General features: G+C 47.7%; 1 protein-coding gene across 2 annotated transcripts in view; it reads left to right on the top strand.

The window, feature by feature from the left end:
* The first annotated feature begins 1,010 nt into the window (after positions 1–1,010).
* The window catches only part of Acsl6 (acyl-CoA synthetase long chain family member 6), a 41,950-nt gene continuing 17,952 nt past the window's right edge, over positions 1,011–25,008 (top strand). Inside the window, exons 1-11 of one of the 2 annotated variants that reach the window (XM_090321070.1) lie at positions 1,011–1,201; positions 8,010–8,230; positions 11,790–11,904; positions 12,551–12,615; positions 12,867–12,968; positions 13,467–13,566; positions 14,070–14,248; positions 15,252–15,284; positions 16,550–16,601; positions 21,631–21,704; positions 24,408–24,485. In XM_090321070.1, coding sequence (XP_090177196.1) covers positions 1,138–1,201; positions 8,010–8,230; positions 11,790–11,904; positions 12,551–12,615; positions 12,867–12,968; positions 13,467–13,566; positions 14,070–14,248; positions 15,252–15,284; positions 16,550–16,601; positions 21,631–21,704; positions 24,408–24,485 — 1,083 coding nt within the window. In that variant the 5' untranslated portion in view covers positions 1,011–1,137. Of the gene's footprint in view, positions 1,202–8,009; positions 8,231–11,789; positions 11,905–12,550; positions 12,616–12,866; positions 12,969–13,466; positions 13,567–14,069; positions 14,249–15,251; positions 15,285–16,549; positions 16,602–21,630; positions 21,705–24,272; positions 24,351–24,407; positions 24,486–25,008 lie in introns of both variants that reach the window. The other variant, XM_090321069.1, reaches the window with a different exon arrangement.

The raw sequence follows: 25,008 nt of genomic DNA, 5'->3' as shown, positions 1-25,008 counted from the left end.
CCATGGGAAGTTGGAGTGAAAAAGCTGAAGTAGTTGCCGGGTGCTGGTGGCTCACACCTGTCGTCCTAGCTACTCAGCAGGCTGAGATCTGAGGATCATGGTTCAAAGCCAGTCCTGGCAGGAAAGTCAATGAGACTGTTATTTCCAATATACCACCAGAAAAATCAGAAGTGGTACTGGAGCTCAAAGGGCTAGAGCACTAGCTTTAAGCTGAAGAGCTCAGGGACAGCACTTAGGCCCAGAGTTCAGTGTTACAGTCAGCAGACATGTTGTAGGAATTCTGAGCTCAAGATCAGCTCCAACCTGATTGTCAATTCTCACTGCATGATGGAAGCAGTATCTTTCAGAGAAGGCCTGGGGAGTAGCTGGCTGATACGAGTTGCCTTACAGTCTACATTGGAGATAAGTGGCTGTCTTCTGCCTCTAAGCCTGATCATTGGCCTGGAGCCCCAGCGCATCACTGAGCAGATACTTTATCTGAGACCATGCCTGGTTTCTTTCCTTTTTCATTGTAGACTGGTTTGACCTTGTGGGAGTAGAGAGTGCAAGTGGGGGTGGTGCCAAGCCTCCCTCAACCCCAGAGATCTGGCCTCCCCACCTGTCAGTCCCCACTGCTTTCCACCCCCAACATTTATACTTACGGTAAATCCCCACTGCATGGCTGAAGCCCCTGGCCCCTAATCAGTGTTCCAGATGGCTGTATAGAGAGAGGGTCCTTTGAGAAACCCCTTGGCACACTCTCCTTCAGAGTTGAGCTGGGGAGAGTGGTGGAGGGAGGAAACAAAGGGGCGTGGCTGAGGCCCTGGCACCCTGGCAGAGGGAGGGTTAAGGCTGGTTGCTTGGTCTGAGCTGATCTAAGCCAGCACCGCCCCATGGGCAGATGAGGAGGGGGGTGAGTGGGAGCCTTGAGGGGCCAGCAGCTCCTCACAAGAGCTGCTCTGTGCCTTATTCCCTGCCAGACCTGCTCCCACAGCCACCAGGGAGCCACTGCCACTACTAGCAACGTCTCTACCACCACCTGGCTTCTCAGAGCAGACGGCTGTTGCTATCGGCTGTCTCCAGGGCAGAGCCTTGGCCACTTTTGTGCTTTGATGGAGATGTGGTAACCTTTTTCCCTGGGCCTCACGGGCCCTATAAATGGAGGCTGGTTCTAGTGGGATCAACTCAGTCACCTCCTCAGTGCCAGAAGCCTGCTGGAAAGGTAGGGTGATGTGAATGTTATCTCCTTTTGTATCTTGTCATTGAACCCATTTGGTTGTCAAAGAGAGGAAGTAATCACTTCAGTAACTACTATTTCCTGAGTTACTTTCCTTACTGTGTACCTGGCACTGAACTCTCTGCCTGTGGTTTTGTATGAGATGTGACTGAGAGAGATGCAGTGATGCCCCAGACCATTCTGCTAATGAGAGTCTAAATCAGATCAGTCCTGCCCCAGAATCTCCTTTCTGAACACTTTCCAAATTTGTTTGTTAAGGACACAGGGCAGGGGGACATGCTGTGATTTTCTTTTTACTTGGAGAGGAGGTTGGTTCATTAGCCATTTGGTGGCTTAGCTTGTGCTCCTTACTGTATCTAGAGACCTCAGGGGTGCGTAGAGGTCTAGAACCCTTTACCCCAGACTGATGCGAAGCGAAATGGGGGTGATTGTAAAGGGAAGGATGAATCAGGAGGAGCCCAGAGAGTCTCGGGGCTGTCATGTTGCGTTTGGACTCCGGTCTAAAGGCAATAGGGAGTCAGGTAAAGTTTTTGAGTAGTGGTGTGATCTGGTCATGGCTGTGTATGAGAAAAACAGCTTAAATGTCACAGAAAGCACAGGTTAGAGTCTGGTGTGTGTATCTGGGTTGAACCTCGTGATGGTTTCTAGATTAGGCCTGAGGTTTTGGTGGGGAAGGGGTCCACTTTGAGAGATGTTTAGGAAGTAGTCATTCTGTCCAGAACCGTTAGCTAGATTGTGAAGGCCTGGTGTTCTGGATGGGAGGCTTATCAATGGAGGATTTCCCAGAGCTGAGCCTCTGAACCCTTGACTTTACCCACAAGGGACTATGTTTTAGGGCCTTGCCTCTGCTAATGCATCACCTTGTAGTCAGTATGCTTCCACTCCCCCCCCACTTCTTCCTGTTCTTTCCTATCCTGGATCATGAGTGACAGCTTTCACCACTCACCATCCTCTATTGTGGTCTGTCTGAATCAGCAGAGAAAACAGGATGGTGGAAGGAGGACCCAGGTGTCTGCAGCCTGTGCCACCACTTCTTATTATGAATGGGGTCTGTGCAGGAGAAAAAGACTCAGGGTAGGTGGGAGGGAAGGAAGGTTTGTTCCTTCTGCCAGGTGAATATTTACAAACACAGTGGCTTGCTTGGCAACACCAGCTCCACTGATCCCCCATGGGGGCTGTCTGCACACTGTCTCCCCACACACCTGTTGCATCCCAGAGAGCCTCCTGGGCATAGAAGGAGTAGTCCTGGAACTCCAGGGACCACTTCACCCAACCCTATCAGCAGAGACAAGGTCAGAGGAGTCCAAGGCCCAGTGAAACAATGAGGAGTCTCTGCCTTCTCTCATGCCAAGGACTCGGTGGCGTGGGCTGGCTCAGAAACCAGTGTCCTCAGAGGACCTGGACTCACAGTTCTGCCCTACAGTGGCTTCCAGGTTCAAAGAGAATCTCAGAGCAAATGCATGTGGTTCTGAATGTCTCAAACAGAGCCAACAAACCTGGAAAACTGGTATCCCCTGGTTGCCAAGGAAGGGCACAGACCCAGCCCCCAAATCATGGAGCTTCAGTCAGTGCAAATACCTCCTTAGGATGGACCTCACCTGAGAAGGAGACAGCCCAGTCCTTCACCCACTGCCTTTCAGCACCCCAAATGGGAGGAAGACACAGCCAGGAGAAGATGGCAAATTCTTGATGACAGCCAGGAGGGAGCCCATGGTGTGCCCTGCTGTCTCACCCCACATTCAGGCTCTGGTGACCCTCCCAGGACCTGGGCTCCCCTCTTCTGAGCTTACTGGAGCCAGTTTTTTCTTATTTATTTATTTTTGTAATTAATTATGTTTGCAGGTCCTGGGGCTTGAACTCAGGGCCTGATGCTGTCCCTTAGCCTCTTTGTGCTCAAGACTAGCCCTCTACCACTTGAGCCACAGCACCACTTCTGGCTTTTTTGGAGTAGAGATGAGTCTTTAATTTTTTTATTAGAGATGAGTCTTAGAGACTTTCCTGCCTTGTCTGGCTTTAAACTATGATCCTCAGATTTCAGTCTCCCGAGTAGCTAAGATTACAAGCGAGAGCTACTTGCGCCTGGTTCTAGGTTTTCTTTTTTGTGTTGGAGAGGATGGGTGGCAGGAAAGGCTCCACTGTTGGCTGGGGTTAGATCAGCCAGACAAGACAGGAATGAATTCCAGCTTGAGTTCTGATTCTGTGGCTTGTTACTGAAGAGAGGGAGTCCCTGTGTTCCACTAGTGAACTACTCTGAGGATCAAGCAGAGCAACAGGCTGCTCGGGCAGCAAGTATAGACAGCTCCAGCTTTGCCAACATGGAGGATTGTGCCAAGAAGCTCAGCCTGTCTTAGAGGCCAGCCTCACAGATTTAGGCTGCTGACCTTTGTACAATATTTCATGGATTTAAGATTTCCTTATCTGAATTTCCTGAGTGCTCCATGAACTCTCTCAACAACTCTGGCCTTTGCATATTTGCTCCCCTCTGCCTGGGAGACACCCTTTCCTCTCAATTCTTCGGTCTTTATATCATCAGCATTTCTTCCTACCTGCAGCCCACTCTATCTAAAACTGGTCCTTCCTCTAGCTCCCCGATCATAGCCTAGACCACATTATACAACACGGCCTACTTCCTCGAGCACTGAGCTAGGCAAGAGCAGAGACCACAAGGGTCAACCAGACAAATGGATGTGTAGGTAGGTGGATGGACAGATAAATAGATGGCTTAGCCAATCCATGCTATGCTCTGTAATGACTTTTCCCATTGTACCACCGCCACAAATACTCACTTTCTGTTGCAGCTTAGAGCTTCTGAGCAACTGCCAAGGGCCAGGCATTTGTGGCCATGTGCTATTCTTCCATGTTCTCTTGAAAACATTTTGCACCATATAGCTGAGCCCTCAGATGATGGGCAGGGACTTTTTGGGCCTTGGTTTTTCAAACCATTGAGTCAATTCATTTTGTTAAAGGAAATATCAGTCAGCTCAGAGTCCATCCTAAGAGTTGAGGAACATGTCTAGATTTTCCACTAAGAAGTGAGTCATTTATTTGCCAAGTCCTGGCTTCAACCCGGTTTTCCCATCTGCATTGTACCAAAGTCCGTGTCCCAAGAAGGCCCAGCTGGTCATCTGCCTAGAGGCCTCCCTGAAGAAGTAAATTCATAGTAGTTTGTAACTGGGCCTCTGATTTGATTATATAAAATCTTAACTTGAGCCGGGCACAGTGACTTATGCCTGTAATCTTAGCTACTCAGGAGGCTGAGATCTGGGGATTGCGGTTCAAAACCAGCCTGGACACTAAAGTCTGTGAGACTCTTATCTCTAGTTAGCCAGTAGAAAATGAAAAGTGGCACTGTGGCACAAGGGGTAGGACAGTAGCCTTGAGCTTAGGAGCTCAGGGACAGTGCCCAGGCCCAGAGTTCAAGCCCCACAACCAACAAAAAAATTTTAATTTGAGCCAGGTTCATGCCTGTAATCCTTGCTACTCAGAAGGCTGAGATCTGAGGATCACAGTTCAAAGCCAGCCAGGGAACTAAAAAGTCCGAGAGATTCTTTTCTTTCCTTTCATTTTATTGTTGGGGTAATATATAGAGGAGTTACAGTTACTTCTGTCAGGTAGTGGGTGCATTACTTCTCAACATTGATAACCATTTTTGGGAGATTCTTATCACTAGAAAACTGGAAGTGGCACTGTGGCTCATGTGGTAGGGCAGTAGCTAAAGAGCTCAGGGACAGAGCCCAAGCCCAGAGTTCAAATCACAAAGCCTACCAAACATGATTGATTTGAGGAAGTGGTGCTGTGGCTCAAAGGGAAGGACAGTAGCCTTGAGCTGAAGAACTCAGAGGCAGAGTTCAAGTCCCAGAACCAACAAAAAAATTAATTTGATGGGCTGGGAATGTGGCTTAGTGGTAGAATGCTTGCCTAGCATGCATGAAGCTCTGGGTTCAATTCCTCATTGCCACATTAAAAGAAAAACCCAGATTTCGCATTTTAACTAACTGTATTACAACAACACAGCGAATGTATGTATTATAGACATCTATGCAATCAATCACATGTACAGTAATGGAACCACCATCAAAATCAACAGTTACAGCTATCCCAGCACTACAGACATCTTCATGGTATGCTTTTAGCATCATATTGGCCTTCCTTTATCTAAACTTCACCATTCCTTATCCCTAGAATATGCTGGGTTTTTTTTTTCATTTTTATAATTGTGTTATTCTGAGACATATATACAATCTTAGGAGTTTTTTTCACTCAATATAATGACCTTGAGATCTGTCAATAAATTATATAATTTATTTTAAAAAGAAAAAAAAAAGAAAAATCCAGAAGTAGTGCTGTGGCTCCAATGGTAGAATGTTAACCTTGAGCAAAAGAAGCTAAGGGACAGTGCCCAGGCCCTGAGTTTAAGCCCCAGGACTGGCCAAAAATGTTTTTTGATTGTTGTGTCAGGAGTGGGGTGTTCCTTTTGGGGTACTCGTATCACCAACCCCATTTAAGAAGGCTTCTAACCAGCACCTCAGGAAGAATATTTTCCTAGTTGGGGCTCAGTTTCTTTTCCTTCTTTACTTTTTTTGGAAGGGTATCATTATTGGGGCTTGAACTCAGGACCTGGGTGCTATCCCTGAGCTTTTTTGCCCAAGACTAGTATTCTACCACTTGAGCCACAGCTCCACTTCTAGCTCTTAGGTGACTAATTAGAGATTAGAGCCTCACCAGTTTTCCTGCCCAGGCAACCTTTGAACCATTCTCCTCAGGTCTCAGCTTCCTGAGTAGCTAGGATTACAGGTATGAGCCACCAGCGCCTGGCTAGAAACTCACTTTGTCTGCTCCTCAAGAGCACCCATATCTGTGAGGCCTCTGTTCAGACAACTTGATGATGTCTGCGTCAGTAAAGCGTGAGCTCCTATGGGGCTACAGCCTGGGCCCACTGCCCTCTTGCCCAGGGTTTGGTCCAGCCTGTACCAGGCTTCCCTCAGGCCTTCTTTCTGCTTCCTAGGCTAAGCCGCCCCATTGTATGTGGATATAAATGTATCCTTTCGCCATCTCTTTAGTCCTCTGATCATATCAAATTCAGTGTGAGATACTTTGTGTCCCCATGTGGTACTGTGCCCATCTTAAGTAGGGAAGGTGGAGGCTTGGAAAAGTGGAATGTGCCCAACTATGCACAGCTGAGAAGTGATGCGGAAGGGACTTAAACTGAAGTTCTCTCCCTCTCTCTTTCTCCATCTCTCCCCCCTCTCTTCCGCAGTGACTTTGCACATCATTGACCTCATTGCCCGTGTGGTAATGTTACAGTTTAGCACAAATAACCATTTATTGGAATTTCAGCAGATCTCTCCTCCCTCAGGGGTCAAGCAATTTGTTGGGCTTCTGTCCAGTGACTGCAGAGTAGCCGCTCTTCATTTCTTTTTTTGTTTCCCAAAGAAGATGCGGTGACTGCCTCCAAGGGCAGAGAACCCATAAGAGGTACTATGAAGGTACTATGAAGCAGCCTGGAGCCCACCCTGTCATGTGAAGCTTCTAGCTTCTCATCCTTCTGGGTAGCAAAACAAAGGCTCCTGACCTGCCCTCAGGACCTTCCTCATCTTAGAAAGCACTCGAGGCCCTGAGCCTAGTTGGCTGTGTCCTGCTACCCTACGGATACTTCTTTACTTAGTAGCTAACTGGAAGACGTGGGAGAACCTTAGGACCTCTTGGAATGAAAATGAGTCACCAGAAGTCCTTTCACTGTCTACCCAGGGATGTCTCCTGTGCCTCTCTCAGAAGCAGTAGGTGATGGGGCACCCTGGCTGCTGCCTCATAGCATCACAAGAGATGCTAGGTGTACAACAGTACTTTTATTATTTATTTTTATTATTTACTTTTTTTATTTTGCCAGTCAGGGGGCTTGAACTCAGAGCATGAACACTATCCTTGGACTTTCTCAAGGCCAGAACTCTACCACTTCTGGCTTTTTTCTATGTATGTGGTACCGAGGAGTCGAACCCGGGTATTTGCACATGCTAGGCAAGCACTCTACCACTAGGTCAAACTCCTGGCCCTACAAGAGTGTTTTTCTTTTTTTTTTCTTTTCTGTTATTTCCTGATTTAATCTCAGCAAAATTGTCTCTGGATTTCCTCTCACTTTTTAATTTATATACAATCTGAAGTTACATTCCCAAGCTATAATTTTCCATGTGAATACCTAAAGTTTAAAGTGATCATCTTCTGTTTCATTTGTGACTATGTCATTCCTTCCCTGTGATTCTGTAAATGGTATTTTTTTTCATAAATACTAACTCATGGAAACACTTTGTCAGTCTTTCCTTTTAACATTGAACAAGTCAGTATTGTGTGCAACAGTATTTTTCTAAGTAAGCCCTTTCTCATGGGCCTTGGTGTCTTTCTCTGTTTCTCTCTGCTACCTCTACAGAGACCAAGGAGGACAGCATAGCAACCCAATAATCACTACATCCAAAGTTGTCAGAGCAGACCTTGCCCCTGAGAAATATGGAAACACCCACCAGCCTAGGTGCTGAGCTTGGTTCTGCGTGTAAGCACAGCTCATTGTCAGATTTCTATCAGATGAGACTGCTGAGGGCTCTGGACTCTCACCAGGAAAGCACTTTCTAGGTCAACCACCTTTGGGGGTGTGCTGTGTTACACCAGGAGACTGGACCACCCAACTACCCTATGTCTGCCCTTCAGTCTGTTGGGCTTGGCCATGGTCAGTGGATGGCTTGTTAACCTAGGACCCATGCTGCCCATTAAGGATCCTCCCTCATTTTTCTCTTGTCTCCCACAGAGCTTATCCTCTCTCTTCTGGAGAAGATGCAGACCCAGGAGATCCTAAAGATACTGCGACTGCCCGAGCTGGATGACTTGGGCCAGTTTTTCCGCAGCCTCTCAGCCACCACCCTCGTGAGTATGGGTGCACTGGCTGCCGTCCTCGCCTACTGGCTCACTCACCGCCCGAAGGCCTTGCAACCACCGTGCAACCTCCAAATGCAATCAGAAGAGGTGGAGGTAAGCAAGGGGACGGAGTCATGCTATGCCAAGTAGTTGGCTGACGATGGGTGTCTTAAAGACAGAAGCCAAACTCCTGGTTTGTTTGACCTCAAGTGGCCCAGGGAATTCTGCTTTCTCCTGGTGGCCAGCCAACAAGTTCTGTAGCAGCTTCGGGCAGGGTTTCCTGCCAGTTCCTCCTTTGCCTCCTCTCCCAGGAACTGTCCGTGACCTCCTTGCATTGGGCCTCTGATAGGCATACTTCTTGGGTAAGGGGCCTTAGCCTATTGTTGTCTCAGTAGGTTAAGCAGGTTCTCAGGCTGCAAAGTAAATTTCCTCCCAAAGTATTCTAGGCCTAGCTGGTGCAGGGACCCAAAACTGAGCCCATCTGAGGGCTGTGCCTTGGCAGAGCACTTAGGTTCTCCAGTAGAGCCAACATGGAATAGGGAAGAAGATACAGTGGACTCAGCAGATGATAGTGTTTCAGGCTAAGTCTGAAGGACCAGTGAGAGCTGCTTCTTTATTAAGCTTATAGACTTATTTTTTTGCCAGTCCTGGGCTTATGCTCAGAGTCTGAGCACTGTCCTTGAGCTTTCTCAAAGCTAGAGCTCTATCACATGAGTCACAGCACTACTTCTGGCTTTTTCAATGTATATGGTACTGAGGATTCAAACCTGGGCCTTCGTGCATGCTAGGTAAGCACTCTACCACTAGGCCAAACTCCCAGCCCCTAGACTTAATTTTTGCCTTAAAATTTTTTTCTTAGGTCTTGGAAGGTGGCTTAGTGGTAAGAGTGCTTGCCTAGCATGCATGAAGTCCTAGGTTCAATTCCCCTGTACCTCATATGCAGAAAAAGCCAGAAGTGGCACCCTGGCTCAAGCAGTAGAGTGTTAGTCTTGAGCAAAAGAAGCTCAGGGACAGTGTCCAGGCCCTGAGTTCAAGCCTTAGGACTGGCATTTTTTTTCCTTTTTCTTCTAAACTATTCTATTCGCATTGATAATATATTCACACAATACACAAGAAACCAAGCAACAGATTCTCGAAAGTTTTTGCCTTCTCTCACTGGTCTCTCCGTTTGTTCCTGGTTCTGTCATGAGCTTTAAAGTGCTATCACGACACATAGGTATTGTTGTACATCTTGATTTTGCTCTTGATAGTGATCATTAACAGGGGAGTGCTCTGCCTGGTGGGGAGGGCACAGGCCAAACAAGGATTTGGCTCTCAAGGGTGTCTTTTCAGTAGGAGTGATGTATACAGAGGCACAGGTATGAATAAAACACACAGTTTTGTTTTGATTGGGTGGGAGGAATGATGATTTGTGTTGGTGCTGGGCGGAGAAGAATGGCAGAGTGATGACAAGCAAGTGATCTTTGAGGACCAGCCGTCCTGGGCTCGGAGCCTGGTGTGTGCCTCTGTGGGCTGGGTGGATCTTGGCAGTGTCTTAACCTTCTGAGACTCGGTGTCTTCAGTTTTATTTTTAATTTTTATTTATTTTTGTCACGGGGCTTGAACTCAGGGCTTGGGTCCTATCCTTGAACCCTTTTGCTCACAGCTAGCACTTTACCACATTAAGCCACAGTGCCATTTCTGGTTTTCTGGTGGTTAATTGGAGATAAATGTCTCACTGATCTTCTTGCCTGGGCTGGCTTTGAACCACAATTCTCAGATCTTAGCCTCCTGAGTAGGTAGGATTGCAGGCATGAGCCACCTGTTCTTGGTTTATTTGGTGTTTTCAGTTGAGAAAAACATCACCAATTTGTGCTATAGAAGGGTGATCACGGCAAACCAGGCACAAGGGGGCATCTGTAGGTGTTTGGGCTGGATAGGGTCAGGACGACAGGAGAGATAGCTCTAAATCAGCATGCAGGGCCCATGGAGTGAGTCACTTTATGGGTCTGACTGAGAGGACAGGGCACTGGGTGAAGGTAAGGCCTCCCTTCCTGGGAAGATTGCCCTTCTCTGGCTTCATCTCCTGGGGACATAGAAAGTTGGAATGGCTGCAGTGGGATAGGCAAAGGCAACAATAGCAAGAAATGAAATAAGAGAAGCAAGGGGGACCCAGACTGCACAGAGCCTGGTAGCACTTATTCTGCTTGCTATGTATAAGAAACATAATTCAGTCATTGTGGCTTCAAACCCTCCCTTGGCTGCCTGTTGTTCTTCAACCCATAGTCCAGAATCCTTACCTTGGTCAGAAGCCCTTTCTGATCTGCTCTTGTGCAGTGTCCATCTGGAGCACCCCAAAATGTCCGCATGCCTCCCCAATGCACCTGTGCCCCTACCCCCATACACATGTCCTTGCTATTGCCTGTGCAGATACTGTTCTTGTCTGTCCCTCATTCTGTCTGGAAAATCTCTGCATCCTTTAAATCTCAGACAGCCCCTCTCCAACACACGTGTGTGTGTGTGTGTGTGTGTGTGTGTGTGTGTGTGTGTGTGTGTTGCAGGTGTGCACAGGTGCTCCCATCTCTGTCCCTATCTCTCGCTGTGTGGTAACTGTCACCCAGGTGCCTACTGGGTGTGATTTGTATAGAGTTTCAGCTTCCTAGTGTCTTCTCCAGATTCATGCCCAGGAAGCCGTTGCCAAACAGAACTTTCCACTCCCAAAACAGTGAAAAGCTGCTTGTGGTTTTGAGTTTGGCTGTTGGCTGTGTAGTGCATACGGTATTTCCTCAGACTCAATGTTCCAAGAAGCAGTAGGCTCTGGGCCAGCCCAGGGCAGCTTAAATAGAACTCAGAGAACAGGCAGCACCGGGATACAAGAGAGTTGTGGGTTTGGGAATCCCAAGGATGGCAGGGTCAAAGGGGAAGAAGAAGGGGGAGAAGACATTGAGCCCCTTCCCTTGTCTCAGAGTAGAGATTGTTTGCCACTTCCCGTTCTGGATTGCCCACCTTCCCCCACCCCATTTTTTATTGTTATTTAAGCCAGAACTCAAACTTCTTACCAGCCACTTGTGCTCACTGGGTGGTACTCTACCTGCAGAGCCACATATCCAACTTTAGGTTGGTTATTGCTTTTTTTCGGGGGGAGGGGTGGATTGGCTCCTCTGAGAGGCCCGGCTCCTTCTGCCCTGCCTGCTCCCATTGGGTACAATCCAACCTCTCCTCCTTCCACAGAAAGTACCTTCTGCACAGTCATCAACTGATTCAGTATGTCAGTGGTGGATGTGGCACACTTACAAGCTAAAGACTACACCCACAAGGTGTAACCTAGGGGCAGATCAGCAGGTGTGATGGAGGAGGCGTTACCTTCACAGGTGATAGCTGAATCAAACAATTGCTCCCAGTTCTAGTGTATGGGTGAACAGGAAGATTGACTGAAAATTATGGACAATCAGTGTGGGCCGACCTGGTGTATGAATTTGGTGTGTGTTCGATATAGGTGGGAATGATCTACAGGCCTTAGTCAGTTTTGAGGTGGACACAGATAAACAGGGTGAATACTGTTTAGGTGTTCACAGGCCACCTGTGTGAGTATACACAGCCCCGACTGTGTGAACCAGGAGTGCATCCAGGCTGCCTTCAGGGGCCCACTCCTGACACACGTGCCTGCCTCAGTCAGCTTCTCTTTGGTTCCTAGGACAGTGGCGGAGCCCGGCGATCCGTGATCTGGGGTAGCTCTCAGTTGCTTACCCACTACTATGATGACGCCAGGACCATGTACCAAGTGTTCCACCGCGGGCTTAGCATCTCAGGTGAGCAGGGCTGTGGAGGTGTGAAGGGACTGTGGTAGACATTGGAAAGGTACAAGGGTAGCAGGTATGTAACCAAGGGTCAGGCACAGGACATGTGAACAGTGCTTAGGTCAGCAGAAAGGAACTACTCCTGGACCTCTTTCCAGCCGTTAGAGAAGCAGTTTCATTGTATGGTCCAGGGCTAATCTTGTCTTTGTTTCAGTTCTTCAACCTACCAGGTGTCAGAGCCTGCACTCTGTGCCTCCATTGACAGATGTTGGTGAACTGTCGGGCACCGACTGCCATGGCTCTGAACTTGAGCCTGACATGCTTTTGCAGTATGTTAGGTGAAGGGAGGTGTTCTCAGGTAGATTGTCACCTTATTCTAGTGGTTTCTGAGTGTCTTGTGTCCTTTGAGTTAAATGCTGTCACACAGCCTTTAAAGGCTGTCACACTGCCTGCCTGATCCTTGGGGAGATGTCTCTTGTCACATTGCATGCTTTAGACCTTGGGCTACAGCAGGCGAGGCAGGCATCTAGAGGGGATGTTCACTGGGCACATAGATATAGAAAGTACAGGATGTCTATCGAGGTACCCGAGGGGCAGGAGCCGGTGACATAGCTATCAGTCTTCCTCCCTGGCACAAGTCCTGTTTGTCTCTCTGCAGGGAATGGGCCCTGCCTTGGCTTCAGGAAGCCCAAACAGCCTTACCAGTGGCTATCCTACCAGGAGGTAAGTGTTAGAGAACAAGCCCCACCCTGTCCACCTATGCAGACCTGGCACTCATGGGTAGGGGCTTGTGGACACCAGGATGGGGTTCAGAGGTTCCTTTGTGATTTTTATGGCCTGTCTGCCAATTCCTGGCAGCAGCCTTGGGGACTTTCAGCATGCCGGGGTAGGGAGGCAGGGAGGTCTGTCAGACCTGTAGAACTCTCCCTTGCTAAGAGTCTGTTTTCCCATAATCTCCCCACATCTGTGCATAGGTGGCCAACAGGGCTGAATTTCTGGGTTCTGGACTTCTCCAGCACAAATGTAAAGCAACAACGGATCAGTTTATTGGTGTTTTTGCACAAAATCGGCCAGAGGTAAGTGCCTGTCTTGAGTGGTTTTAGAGACATCCGAGGAGTAAGGGTTGGGTGCGTGAAATGTCTTCCCACTCTTTGTAGGGTCTAGGACAAGAAGGGGAAAAAAGGAAACCCAAGGATTATGATAGCACCTCCTTCCTTGTCCCTCACCCCCAGCTCTGCTCCATATCAGGATCAGATACCCAACCAACACTCATCCGTACCATCCCCAGTCCAGTACAAAGCTGACCTTCAAGCCAAGTCATGGTAAAGAGGGCCTCAAAGTGCTCCTGGCATTATTTGGACATGAAATCCAGGAATTAGAGAATTCCATGAGGCAGGCGTGATCTGAAAGGCTGTGGATGAGCAGGAGCCACTCATTTGTCATATGAAATCCTTGGCCACAGGGTGGAGGTTCAGGCATAAAGTCTAGAGCAGGGACTCTGGTTTCTTGGGCCTAGAAGCAGCAGAGTTCTTTCTCTCATCTCCTTTCTCCTCTCGACCTTCTGTTTCCATTAGTGGATCATTGCAGAGCTTGCCTGCTACACATATTCCATGGTGGTGGTCCCTCTCTATGACACCCTGGGCCCTGGGGCTATCCGCTACATCATTAATACTGGTAAGTCCCACTGACCCCTCCCTTCTAACACTGCCAGCCAGTCCCCAGACCCTGCCTCTTAGCTTATCTCATGATACCACATTCAGAAAAGGGCACTTTGTTTCTGATCTCAGAAAACACTTAAGGGCTTACAGCCAGTCTTAGCCATCTCTATTTAGGTGTCACCTGAGGATTCCTTCCATGGGCTGGGATATCAAGAAGCCTCTGTACAAGCCTCCGATAGACTACAACGTTCTAAGGCATCATTGTTGGGGAGCGCTAAATACTGTAGACAGACCTGGGATGGCAGACGCACACCTGAAGCAAAGCAGAGGTGTCTACTTCAGAAGACTCCCTGGCCTTCTACTCTTAGTTCCAGGACACATGCCTGAGCATACAGTGCATGGCCATCCCCCACGGCCTGCCTTACACACCAGCTGTGGCACACATGGTCCACATGGTATGGCTGCGTAGCACATGCTGATCAAAAGTCACAGCCTGACTCTTTCCTGATGGCCCTGCAGCTGGTATTTGCACCGTGATCGTGGATAAGCCACAGAAGGCAGTACTTCTGCTAGAGCACGTGGAGAAGAAGGAGACTCCAGGGCTCAACCTGATCATCCTCATGGAGCCATTCGATGACACCCTGAGAGAGAGGGGGCAGAAGAGCGGGGTGGTCATCAAGTCCATGCAGGCTGTAGAGGTGAGAGGCTGTGTCCAGGCTGTTTGCTGAGCCACAGCTAATGGGGTTAGAGCTGTGGTTATTTGCCCCTCTCCTGCCTCAGAGGTGACCAATGTACCAGCGTCTATCAGTGTCAGGAGAAGTCGGGTTTTGTGGGGAGGAAGTGCATTCAAGAAAGGCTTGGAGCTGATACTCCCATCCATCCTTCAATAGAAAGTTCTGACTGGTACCACTAATGGCATCAAGTACAAGCAGGTGGACAGGGATGCTAACCTGGAAGGCATTCACACAGCCTTGGGAGCCTATGTGTGCCCAAGGACTGTAGCCATGAGTTCCAGGAATCTTGGAAAAGTTCTTATTAATGAGACCCAACTAATAGAGCCCAGCAGAAGTGATTTTGTTATTCACGGCCTCCCTGAGGACAACAGTCTGGTGGAAGCTTGTGGCCTGTTAGGGCAATACAGGGCATCCTGGCCTCTAGGGCCGCAGTCCCTACTCAGTAGCAACTGACCCACAGTCACTTGCTCTATTGAACTTTGGCCCTTGGGCCCAGCAATTATCCTCATGACGCCCTGTCTCCTCACTGTACCCTTAATACCTATACACTTGTACCCCTTTGAAACTTACACAACCATACCTGTATAAGTAGGCCACTCTCACCCATCCCTTAGCATTGCATGCTCATAGGAGCTTATATCACAAGCCACTCTCTTGTGCCTGTTCTCAGCCTAACATGTCCAAAACTCATTGGCCTGTGCACACCTGGCCTCTCCCCAGGCCTCAGGACCCCTGCATATAATGTGGACCTCTCTCTCTCCCTCTCCTGACCCTCCCTCCCCTTTTCCTCCTTCCCCCGTCCCTGAGTGGCTAGGCAATGCCACTCAGGCAACATCTGCCACACCTAGGTAGGTAAGGCATCCTGAACTTGTGGATTGGTACAAGAGCGAGAACTACTGTGCTGGTTGTTTAATTTTCAATTGATGAGAGCTTTGAGCATTTTTTAAAAAGTGTGTTCTTCTTTTAGGATTGTGGCCAAGAGAATCGCCAAGCTCCTGTGGTAAGCTGATTTTTCAATAGATCTTTGTTGAGCAAGATGATCAATAGAACCAGAGTCCCTCGCTGTTCATAGGGCTCAGGAGAGAGGCCAGACAAGCACCTCCTTGTTAATGAGTGAGCAATCTGTGCTCAACTCAGGAATGTCTTCTTAGTTGCCCAGAATTTCTGTGGACTGAGTGCCTTGGAAAGACGGGAGTCAGATTTTGGGAGAGAAAGACAAAGCATTAGTCATTCCAACCTACCTTTGGTTCTCGAGTAACTTTTTCTTAGGAGGGCCTTTTTTATATTTTATTTTTTTCTTAAAAAAAGACTTTATTAACACTGATTTTTTATATCATATTTCAAGTGTCATGTTAAACACGTATTCAAGAAGGGAATCACCAGCATATATATATATATATTCCCCCCCCATGGGGCTTGAACTTAGGACCTGGATACTGTCCCTGAGCTCTTTTTCTCAAGGTTAGCACTCTACTACTTTGAGTCAGAACATCACTCTGGGGAGTCTAATTTTTATCACCTCAAGTATAAATTTCCACAGAGTCTGGTATGGAAAGAAGCAACAACACAAGCAGACATGGACCCCGGGCCCTACTGGTCTGTGGCATCTACTATTTTTGTTCATCCCTGGGCTATGAGGATGTGTGCCATTCTCATATATAGCACCTATGCCTAGAGTTGGGTCATAGCTGACCTTTGGGCTGGACCATGGGAGTAGTTCTAGTTTCTAACAAGGCCTCTGCCGACTCTCCTTCCCTTCTCAGCTTTGTCATTCCTGCTGAGCTCACTTACTCATAGGCCTCAGTAGGTCTCAGCCCTTCTTTGTACGCCTGTGTATTTTCTTCTTTCCCCCTTTTCTTTTTTATTTTTATTTTTAAACATTTATTTGGTGCCAGTTTTGTGGCTTGAACCCAGTGCTTAGGCACTGTCTCTGAGCCTTGGTGCTCAAGGCTAGTGCTCTACCATTTGAATCACAGCTCCACTCCTGGCTTTTTGGTAGTTACATTGAGATAAGAGTCTCTTGGGATTTCCTGGTCTGGCTGCCTTTGAACCATGGACCTTATATCTCAGCCTCCTGAGTTGCTAGGATTGCAGGTGAGAGCCACCAGTACCCAGCATCCCCCCTTTCTTGAGTGCTCATCTGCCCACCTTTCCAGCTATCACCTTAACACAGATATGGGGCTGAGCAGTGGAGTGGTCCTGGTATCTTTGGCCCTAGTGGGCCACACGGGGTCTTCCTAACACCCCCCCTTCTCGTTCCTTTAGCCCCCGCAGCCTGATGACCTCTCCATTGTATGTTTCACGAGTGGCACAACAGGTAAGCAGAGTCACCCAGATCACTTACCTATGACCACCTTCACCTGGAAGCCTGGCAGGTGATTTCCAGGAGTCTCTAGTGCCTCACTGACATAGGCTGAGCCTTGTCCTGAGCCTGGCTCCAGATGTTGGCACCTTCTGCTGTTGCCATTGCCCGGAACCACACACGACCCAGGTGGCCAGTGGGCAGTGTCGGCTGGGACATGCAGACCTTACACTTCCGAGAGCACATGCTGCTGGGGTAGGACTTCCCTCACGGCAGGATGGTTAGGTGCCAAGTGGGGAGACGGGGCAGCACACAGATGGACAGTTCAGATGCTCTGCAGCCGTAGGCATGACTGTCAGGAACAACTGGTGTGTGGCACTGACCATGGAGCATGTACATAGCACGGCAGGCACAGCCCTGGAAGGTTTCCTGGGAGAGACAGAATGGACATGAAGACCATGGCACAGGCACTGTACTTTGCAGTCTACAGTGGCCTGTCTGCTCTCTCTCAGTGTGCTTTCAGGACCTCAGCAGAGTCTGTGAGCAGAGTGGATGCCAGTGAGTAGAGGCTGCCAGCGAGTTGTGCCCTGCTCTTGAGACTCCCAGCCCAGTGCCTTTTCTACCATTGTCACTGTCTTAACCGATGATTTGGGAAGTTACTTGCGGTGTCCTGAATAGGCAAAAGGTTCCCAGACTACCTCCAACCTAAGGACTTCCCTGCTTAATGACAGTTAGGTTGGGGGGGGTTCCCCCACACACCCCCATACAGAAGCAGCCTTTAACACATTTGGTTCCAGCTCCAAAATCCAGAGTATCCATATCATGTAGATAACAAGAAACAGTTTTATAGTTTTATTGCATGGAGATTTTTGCTATTTATTCAAGTGAGCTTAAGACTTTTTTTCTTATTTTTACCGTCTTCAGAAAAGAAATAATAAGGCCCTCACTTTCTAGAAGCTGATATCAAGAGCTAGTACAAAGTTCAAAAATACACTTCAGGCTTTGGTTGCATTTTTTTTTTGCCAGTCTGGGACTTGAACTCAGGGCCTCAGCACTGTTCTTTGACTTCCTCAAGGCTAGCACTCTACGACTTGAGTCTCAGCACCACTTCTGGCTTTTTTCTATGTATGTGGTATCGAGGAATTGAATCCGGGTCTTCGTGCATGCTAGGCGAGCACTCTACCACTAGGCCAAACTCCTGGCCCCATTGGTTGCATTTTTAAATAGAGCTTTCCAATGCCCCCTCCCTCCTTCCCCCCCCCTTTCTCTCTCAGACATGAGTTCACAGTGATTTCATAGTGGGGAGCACATCAGTGCTGTGACCTTTAGCTTTGGACCTCTGCCTTCCAAGAGTGCCTTCAGCAGATTTTACCATGATATTTGGTCAGACACGATGCCCTATACCTGGAAAAGGACTTCCAGAAGCAGAAATGTGTTGTTCCTGGCTGAAGGGGACAGACGTCATATCCAGTGTCTTCCAGACTGGATTCCTAATTGAAAGCTGAGCTGTCCTACGCAAGCTCCATGTGGTGTGGTATGCATGGAGCCTGGAAATGAGTTGTGATTTTTAGAGCCCCAGTCCTGCTGCAGCTGTTGCTGGGACAGAGCTGGGGCAGCAAATAGACCTGTGGCCTGATGTTACCCTGTCAGTGGATTTCCTTGGCTTTGAGACTAAGCCTGGGTGGTGCTTCTTATATTCATCCTCATGTCGGCACGTCAGCCACATGTGTCCTTGGCAATCACAGCCCAGCTGCAGTTCCCCCAGTACACTGGCTTTTAGCCTGACCAGGGCCACATTGTTCTTCTAATGAGCAAAGATGGAAGCTAGGACCTCCATCTGACACTGGCCCTGGGTTCTGGTGGAATTATTCTAGGAAAGTTTCCTTCTAGTATGCCTACATCTGAGGAAACCTAAAATAAGCTAGTGTTTTGTAGCCCTTAGCCATGCCAGGAAAACCCAGGAGGGGAGAGATGGCACTTTGTGCCAAGAGTGGATACATGGTTAGTTGTTTCATTCAAAGTAACCATTAGCTAGACTTGAATCTGAACCTACTCCTCCAAAGACATTTTTTTTTTGGATAGGAATTTGTGGAGCTAATCCCTTGAATGGTAGTTCAGATGCTGTATCTTTATGAGTTTTGTCATGTAAAATGCTCTCTCCTCATTTTGTGTCTGAGTTTTTTTCCTCAAAGACTAGTGCTATGCCACTTGAGCCACAACTCTACTTCTGGCTTTTCTTGGTGATGATTTGGAGATAAGAGTCTTAGGGACTTTCCTGTCATGGGCTGTGTGGAGTACCCTGAGATGGCAGGACACAAGAGCATTCCAATCTTAAGCAGAGTCCTAAATTATCAGCAGCTGAAGTAAAAGAAAGAGAAGGAAAAGGGAAGGAGGAGTCGTAGGAGTGGGAACAGCATGGAATATGACAGCATACACAGAATGTGTCTGTGAAGACACGGGGCAGGAGTAGACCCAGCCTGGAAGCACCATATGTACAGAAGGATGGCACAAGAGTTCCAAAAGAGGCAGAGCAGAAGCAGTCAAGAGGCCGCAGGACAGAGTCTTTCAGTACTGTTCTGCTAAGTTGTATCCAGAGGATATGTGAACATTCTTCATCGTACTAGAGAAGGAAAGGGCACGACAAAGTGAAGCATAATTGAATAGTTAATTGCCACCAGTAAATGTGTGGACAGGAACTGAACTGAGCTTTTGTTCATCCACAAAGACAACTTTCTCTCATGATCCTCAGACCTTCCACTCTGATATGTCAAGCCAGCCTCACAATCTAAAGTTCTGTGTGTAGCACTGGGCTCTTATTTTGTGATAGTCTTGATAACATATCTGATATCTGGGGGTATGTTCTTTAGAAACCTGGGAATTCACAGGTGATAGTTATGAGACAACGCTGAGAATATTTTGTAGGCCCCGGGACTTCTGTATGATTTGTATCTAAGAGACCATTGGTGGAAGTGTCTTAAATATGGGCCTGGGATTGAAGAAGTGCTGGAATGAAAGGACAGGTGGAGGTAAGGCAGAGCATCTTTTCAAAAGGAAGATACTTTAACAACTACCTATTATAAAAATATGACCTTTTAAAATCATGTAATCCCTTTACTCCCAGAATCACTTCTATGTTTTGAGGGTTTGGGAGAGGTCTTTTGTGTGTGTCTTGGTCCTGAGGCTTGCACACAGTGCTTGGGCACCTGTCCCTGAGCTTCTTTTGCTCAAGGTTAGTACTCTACCATTTGAGCCATAGCACCACTTCTGTTTTGTTTTGGTTTCCTGTTTATGTGGTACTGAGAAATTGAATCCAGGGCTTCATGCATGCTAGGCAAACGCTCTACCACTAAGCCACATTCCCACCCCTTAGGGCCTTATTCTTGCCAGGCTCTACTACTTGAGGTACTTTGCCACAGTATTAGAACTTGAACTCAGTGCCTGGGGTTTTGTCCGTAGTTTGGAGGTTTGTTTGTTTGGCATTTTTTTGCCAGTTGTAGGGCTTGAACTCAGGGCTTGAGCATTGTCTTTGGACTTTCCTCAAGGCAAGAGCTCTATCCTTGAGCCACAGTAGCACTTCCAGCTTTTTTCTATGTATGTGGTGCCGAAGAATCGAACTCGGGTCTTCATGCATGCTAGGCAAGCACTCTACCACTAGGCCAAACTCCCGGCCCCTCTTTGGCATTTTTTTGTGCTAATTCTGGCACTTGAACTCAGTACCTGTCCCCCTGAGCTCTTTTCCTCACAGCAAATATCACTCTATTGCTGAGCCAAGCTCCATCTCCAGTTTTAAATTAATAAATACACATACTCATATATATATATATATACATACATAATACATTCTCATGATTAGTTGGAGATAAGTCTCATAGACTTTCCTGTTCCGGGTGGCTCCAACCTCTGTCCTTGGATCTCAGATCTCAGCCTCCAGAGTAGTTAGGATTACAAGTATAAGCCACCAGTGTCCATCTGTCCCTTAGCTTTTTTTTATTCAAGGTTTGTGCTCTAAAATTTGAGCCACATATCCACTTCTAGCTTTTTTCTGGTTCTTGGAGAGAGTTCCCTGCAGTGTTCAGATCTCAACCTCGGAAGTAGCTAAGGTTACAGCGTGTGCTGCAGGTGTGTGGCTTGCTTTGATTATTTTTAAGATAAGGTTTCACTTCTGCCTGGTTTGGCCAGATGGTGATCTGCCTGCTTGTGCTTCCCCATATTGCGGATTGATTTCATATTTCCTGAGTGAGAACATCTAGTTTAACATCTCTTATACTAAAATTATATCCCTTAATCCTTATAGAAAGCACCCTGTGGAGTGGTAAGGAGCGAGAGAGGGGAGCGATGGCTTGCTGAAGTGCTGGCTGTGAGACAGGGCAAGGATTTGAGCTGTATCAGACACACAGAAGCAGTATCCGGGATGTGTCCAGACAGATATAAAATGATGCCCACTCTACCTTCATCTTGACCTGGACCAGCCTTTATCCTATGAGTCATGGTCGAAGCCTTGCTTCCTCAAGGTTCCTGAGCACCAGGCCTCATGATCAGCCTTGAAAAGTCACATTGGACAAACCAATAAGGTCTCCCATGTCCGCCAATGAGAAGACAGGCATGGCTGTTCTCAGCCCCACGGATCTCTGGCCTGGCCTGAGCCTGAACCTGGAGGCTTTCCAGGTATCAGAGGTATTCAAGAACTACTCTGCCAACAGAGAGCATCCTAGAGCAGTGGTGTATGTCAAAGGAGCTGGAGGCCCAGGGCTGGGCTCTGAGGGAGGCAGCAGAGGATAAAGTACAACAAATGGTAAACTCTTCAGACGTTAAGATAGTCCACCTGTTAGGCCACCTGCCTTCTAGTCCCAAGCTGCCAAGAGCCTCCTGGTGGGCTTGAGGGTCTGCCATATGGAGTTCCCAGATGCAACATTCATCTTGGATCTCTATGGTAGCTGAGGCCAACAGAGGCTCAGAGGCCAGCACTGCTGGCCTCAGGCCCTATTCACAGGGAATGGACCCTTTAGCTCCCACACTAATTTCCTTTCTTGCGTTCTGTTTTCAGGGAACCCCAAAGGTGTGATGCTTACCCATGGGAACGTGGTGGCTGATTTCTCTGGCTTTCTGAAAGTGACAGAGGTGAATAAAGTAAACTTACTAAATGCAGGTGTCTCTTGAGAACAACCTCAAGTCTTAAGTGGGGTTTTAAATGCTGTTTCTTCTTTTCTTTTTTTCCCCCCTCCCTTGATAAAATCTGGGTTGCCACTAAAATGCAGAAGTTTCCTTACTCAATAGAGCAATTGCATTTTACAGCCACTTCTAATCTCAGATATTGGTTGAGTTTTCTGCTTGTTTGAGTTTTAGTTGACACATAGTCACCTAATGTTACCAAGGTTAGCCTTGAACTCATGATTCTCCTGCCTCAAGTGCTGTGATTAAGTCATGTACCATCATGCAGGGATGTTAACTCCAAATGCTGAAATGATCATATCCAGCCAACATTCAGTTGATTTAGTGTCTAGATCCCAGAGAAGCATTCTTTTTCTTTTCCTTTTTGTCAGTCCTGGGGTTGAACTCAGGATCTGGGCACTGCCCCTGAACTGCTTTTACTCAAAGTTAACATTGTACCACTTGAGCCACACCACCACTTCTGGCTTTTTCTGTGTATGTGGTACTGAGGAATGGAATCCAGGATTTCATGCATGCTAGGCAAGCACTCTACCACTAAGCCACATTCCCAGCTCCTCTTTTTTTTTTTCCTGGTCCTGGGGACTGAACTCATGGCCTGAGCACTGTCCTTGGGTTTTCCTCAAGGTTAGTGTTCCATCACTTGAGCCATAGAACTAGTTCTGGCCTTTTCTACGTATGCGGTACCAAGGACTCGAACCCAGGTCTTCGTGCGTGCTAGTCAAACACTCTTATCACTAGGGCAAACTCCCGGCCCCCTCCTCCTCTTTTTAAACTTCAAAAATTGAGATCTCTTTGCTTTTGTATGGGTGCCTTTAATTAGAAAGTAATTCTTGCTAATGTGTTTTTTTTTTTAAGAAGGTCAGGGTTTAATTCAGTCATTTTGTGTCTAAGGACTACTAAGGTCTGAGAAACAGTGGAAGCTGCTAATTTATAGGGCTGTGAAGGTAAATCTAAAGTCAAAAAAACCATATATGTTGGCTGACAAAAGTATGTTAGTGTTTATAATCGGCTAAGAAAGGAGGCTTCTCCCCCTAAGACTGGTAAGTATATTCTGAAGTTGTCTTCAAGAGAAAAGAAGCCAGGCCTTTTCTTTGCAGTAGAGATTCCCTCTTGCATGCTACATGGCATTATAAAAGATACACCTCCTTACTGGGTGCCAATGGCTCATGCCTGTTATCCTAGCTATTCAGGAGACTGCGATATGAGGATCCAGGTTCAAATCTAGCCCAGGCACAAAAGTCCATGAGACTTTTATTTCCAGTTAACCACCAGAAAACAGGAAGTGGTACTGTATCTCAAAGTGGGAGAGTGCTAGTCTTGAACTAAAGCAGTCAGAGAAAGCGCCCAGAGTTAAATCCCACAACCATCAACAATCACAAAAAAAGGCACATCCCCAGATGCTTAGACTCATTGCTAGAAAACTGATGGCTGAGTTCGGTTAGACCATGTTTCCAAGCTTTGTCCAAACAGGACCAAGAGACAGACCAGGAAAGCGCACTTATGTGACAAAATGAAAAAGCAGGCAGACCCATAATTCTAGGCAGGCCTCTGCCAGGTCAGAGAAACCCATTTCTAGAGTCAGATCTATTTGCGAGACTGACTGGACCAACATTCTACATGGGCTGGTGGATGTAGCCAGCCTTCTTTTGCATTCTCCATTTTTTTTTTTTTTGGTTGATCATGGGACTTGAATTCAGTCCCTGGGCACTGTTCCTGGACTCTTTTATTCAAGGCTAGTGCACTACCGCTTTGAGCCACCATGCTCAAAGTTACTTGGAGATTAAGAGTCTCACAGGAATTTTTCTGCCCATACTGGCTTCGAACCATGATCCTCAGATCTTAATCTATTGAGTAGCTAGGATTACAGGTCTGAGCCACCAGACCTCCTTGAAAGGCCCTGATTCTCTGCTGTGGCTGGGTTCAGCTACTTTTTTTTTTCTGGGGCTTAGGCCTCGTCTCCCCGACTCATCACCCATCCACGGTTGCTGGCGTAGAAGTAGAGCTCTGTGAGCCTCTTGCACCACTAGAAAGTGCTGGCAGTCTAGGACCCTCTGACTTTTCAGCTCAAATGGTCCCAGGAGACTGGGGTTAGATTCTACCATTGTGGAGAGGCAGGGAAGAGGGCCAGGCTGGCGCCGACTGACTGCAAGTGAGGTGAAAGCTCCCTCCCCCTCCCCCCAGAGGAGACTTCCCTGCGGAGCTCAGCTCTGCTGGTTTATATGTGCTTCATGTGGCTCTTTGCTTCTGCAGATAACTTAGACCCACTGGCGCTGCAACCTAACACTCCGCTTCCTATGCTGCCCCTTCCCCTTTCTCTCTGCACCATCCTCCCTCTCCCCATACCTCTCATTTTTTTTTTCTCTCATCTTGCCTTTCTGTCCCACCCTCCCACTCCCCATCCCCCTTCTTCCTGTTCGCCCATCCAGGATCATTTTTCTCTTTATTGTTTTATGACTCTCTTGTTGTCTTCCTGTCAGTGTTTCTTTCCTTTCTGTCTCCCATGCCCATCACCTGCAGAAAGTGATCTTTCCGAGACAGGACGATGTGCTCATCTCCTTCCTGCCTCTGGCTCACATGTTTGAGAGAGTGATTCAGGTAAGACGCCCGCCTGACTGATTGGGACTTGCCTGGGCTCCTTCTGTTTTCTTGCAGAGTCAGTGGGCTCCCACTTGTGCGGATGTACACTTTTCCTATTTGCCTTTAGCACACATGTTTGAGCGAATGGTGCAGGTAAGGCCCTGGTATCCAGGAGGCATAAGCCATGCCTAGAACCCATAATCCTAGCAGGGTGTCACTTTATCCATAGTAGCATGAAATAAGACTAAAATGACCCTATTCCGCAGAAAGTACCATAGAAGCCAGGGGGATCCAAGGACCTTGGTACTTATCCCTCCTGGGAGCATTGTTCAGGGAAGACCCCAGGCCTGCTGTGTCTTGCCCAAGGTCACACTCAGCTGGTAGAGTCCCCTCCTGGTAGCAACCGCTCTGAGAGCATTACAACATGGCAGAAGTATTTTACCATCCAACCTCTGTGCAGTACCTCTCCATGTTTTATAACTCGCTAGAGAGAACAAAACTGTTAAGTCCGGTCATCAAATTGTCATGGCTCCTCAGGCTGTAGGTGGGAACTGATAGTTTAACTCTGAGTTAGGCCTTGCGGGAGTACAGAGTAAGTGAAGGGTGGAATTCTTATCTGATTATTGGGACAAAAGACTCTCGCTTCCTGTGTCATGCAAAGGACCATTTTGAATAA

Source organism: Megascapheus bottae, chromosome 29 (assembly GCF_031878675.1).
Source record: "Megascapheus bottae isolate mThoBot1 chromosome 29, mThoBot2.hap1, whole genome shotgun sequence".
Classification (NCBI taxonomy): domain Eukaryota; kingdom Metazoa; phylum Chordata; class Mammalia; order Rodentia; family Geomyidae; genus Megascapheus; species Megascapheus bottae.
This window is presented reverse-complemented; position numbering and strand designations above follow the sequence as displayed.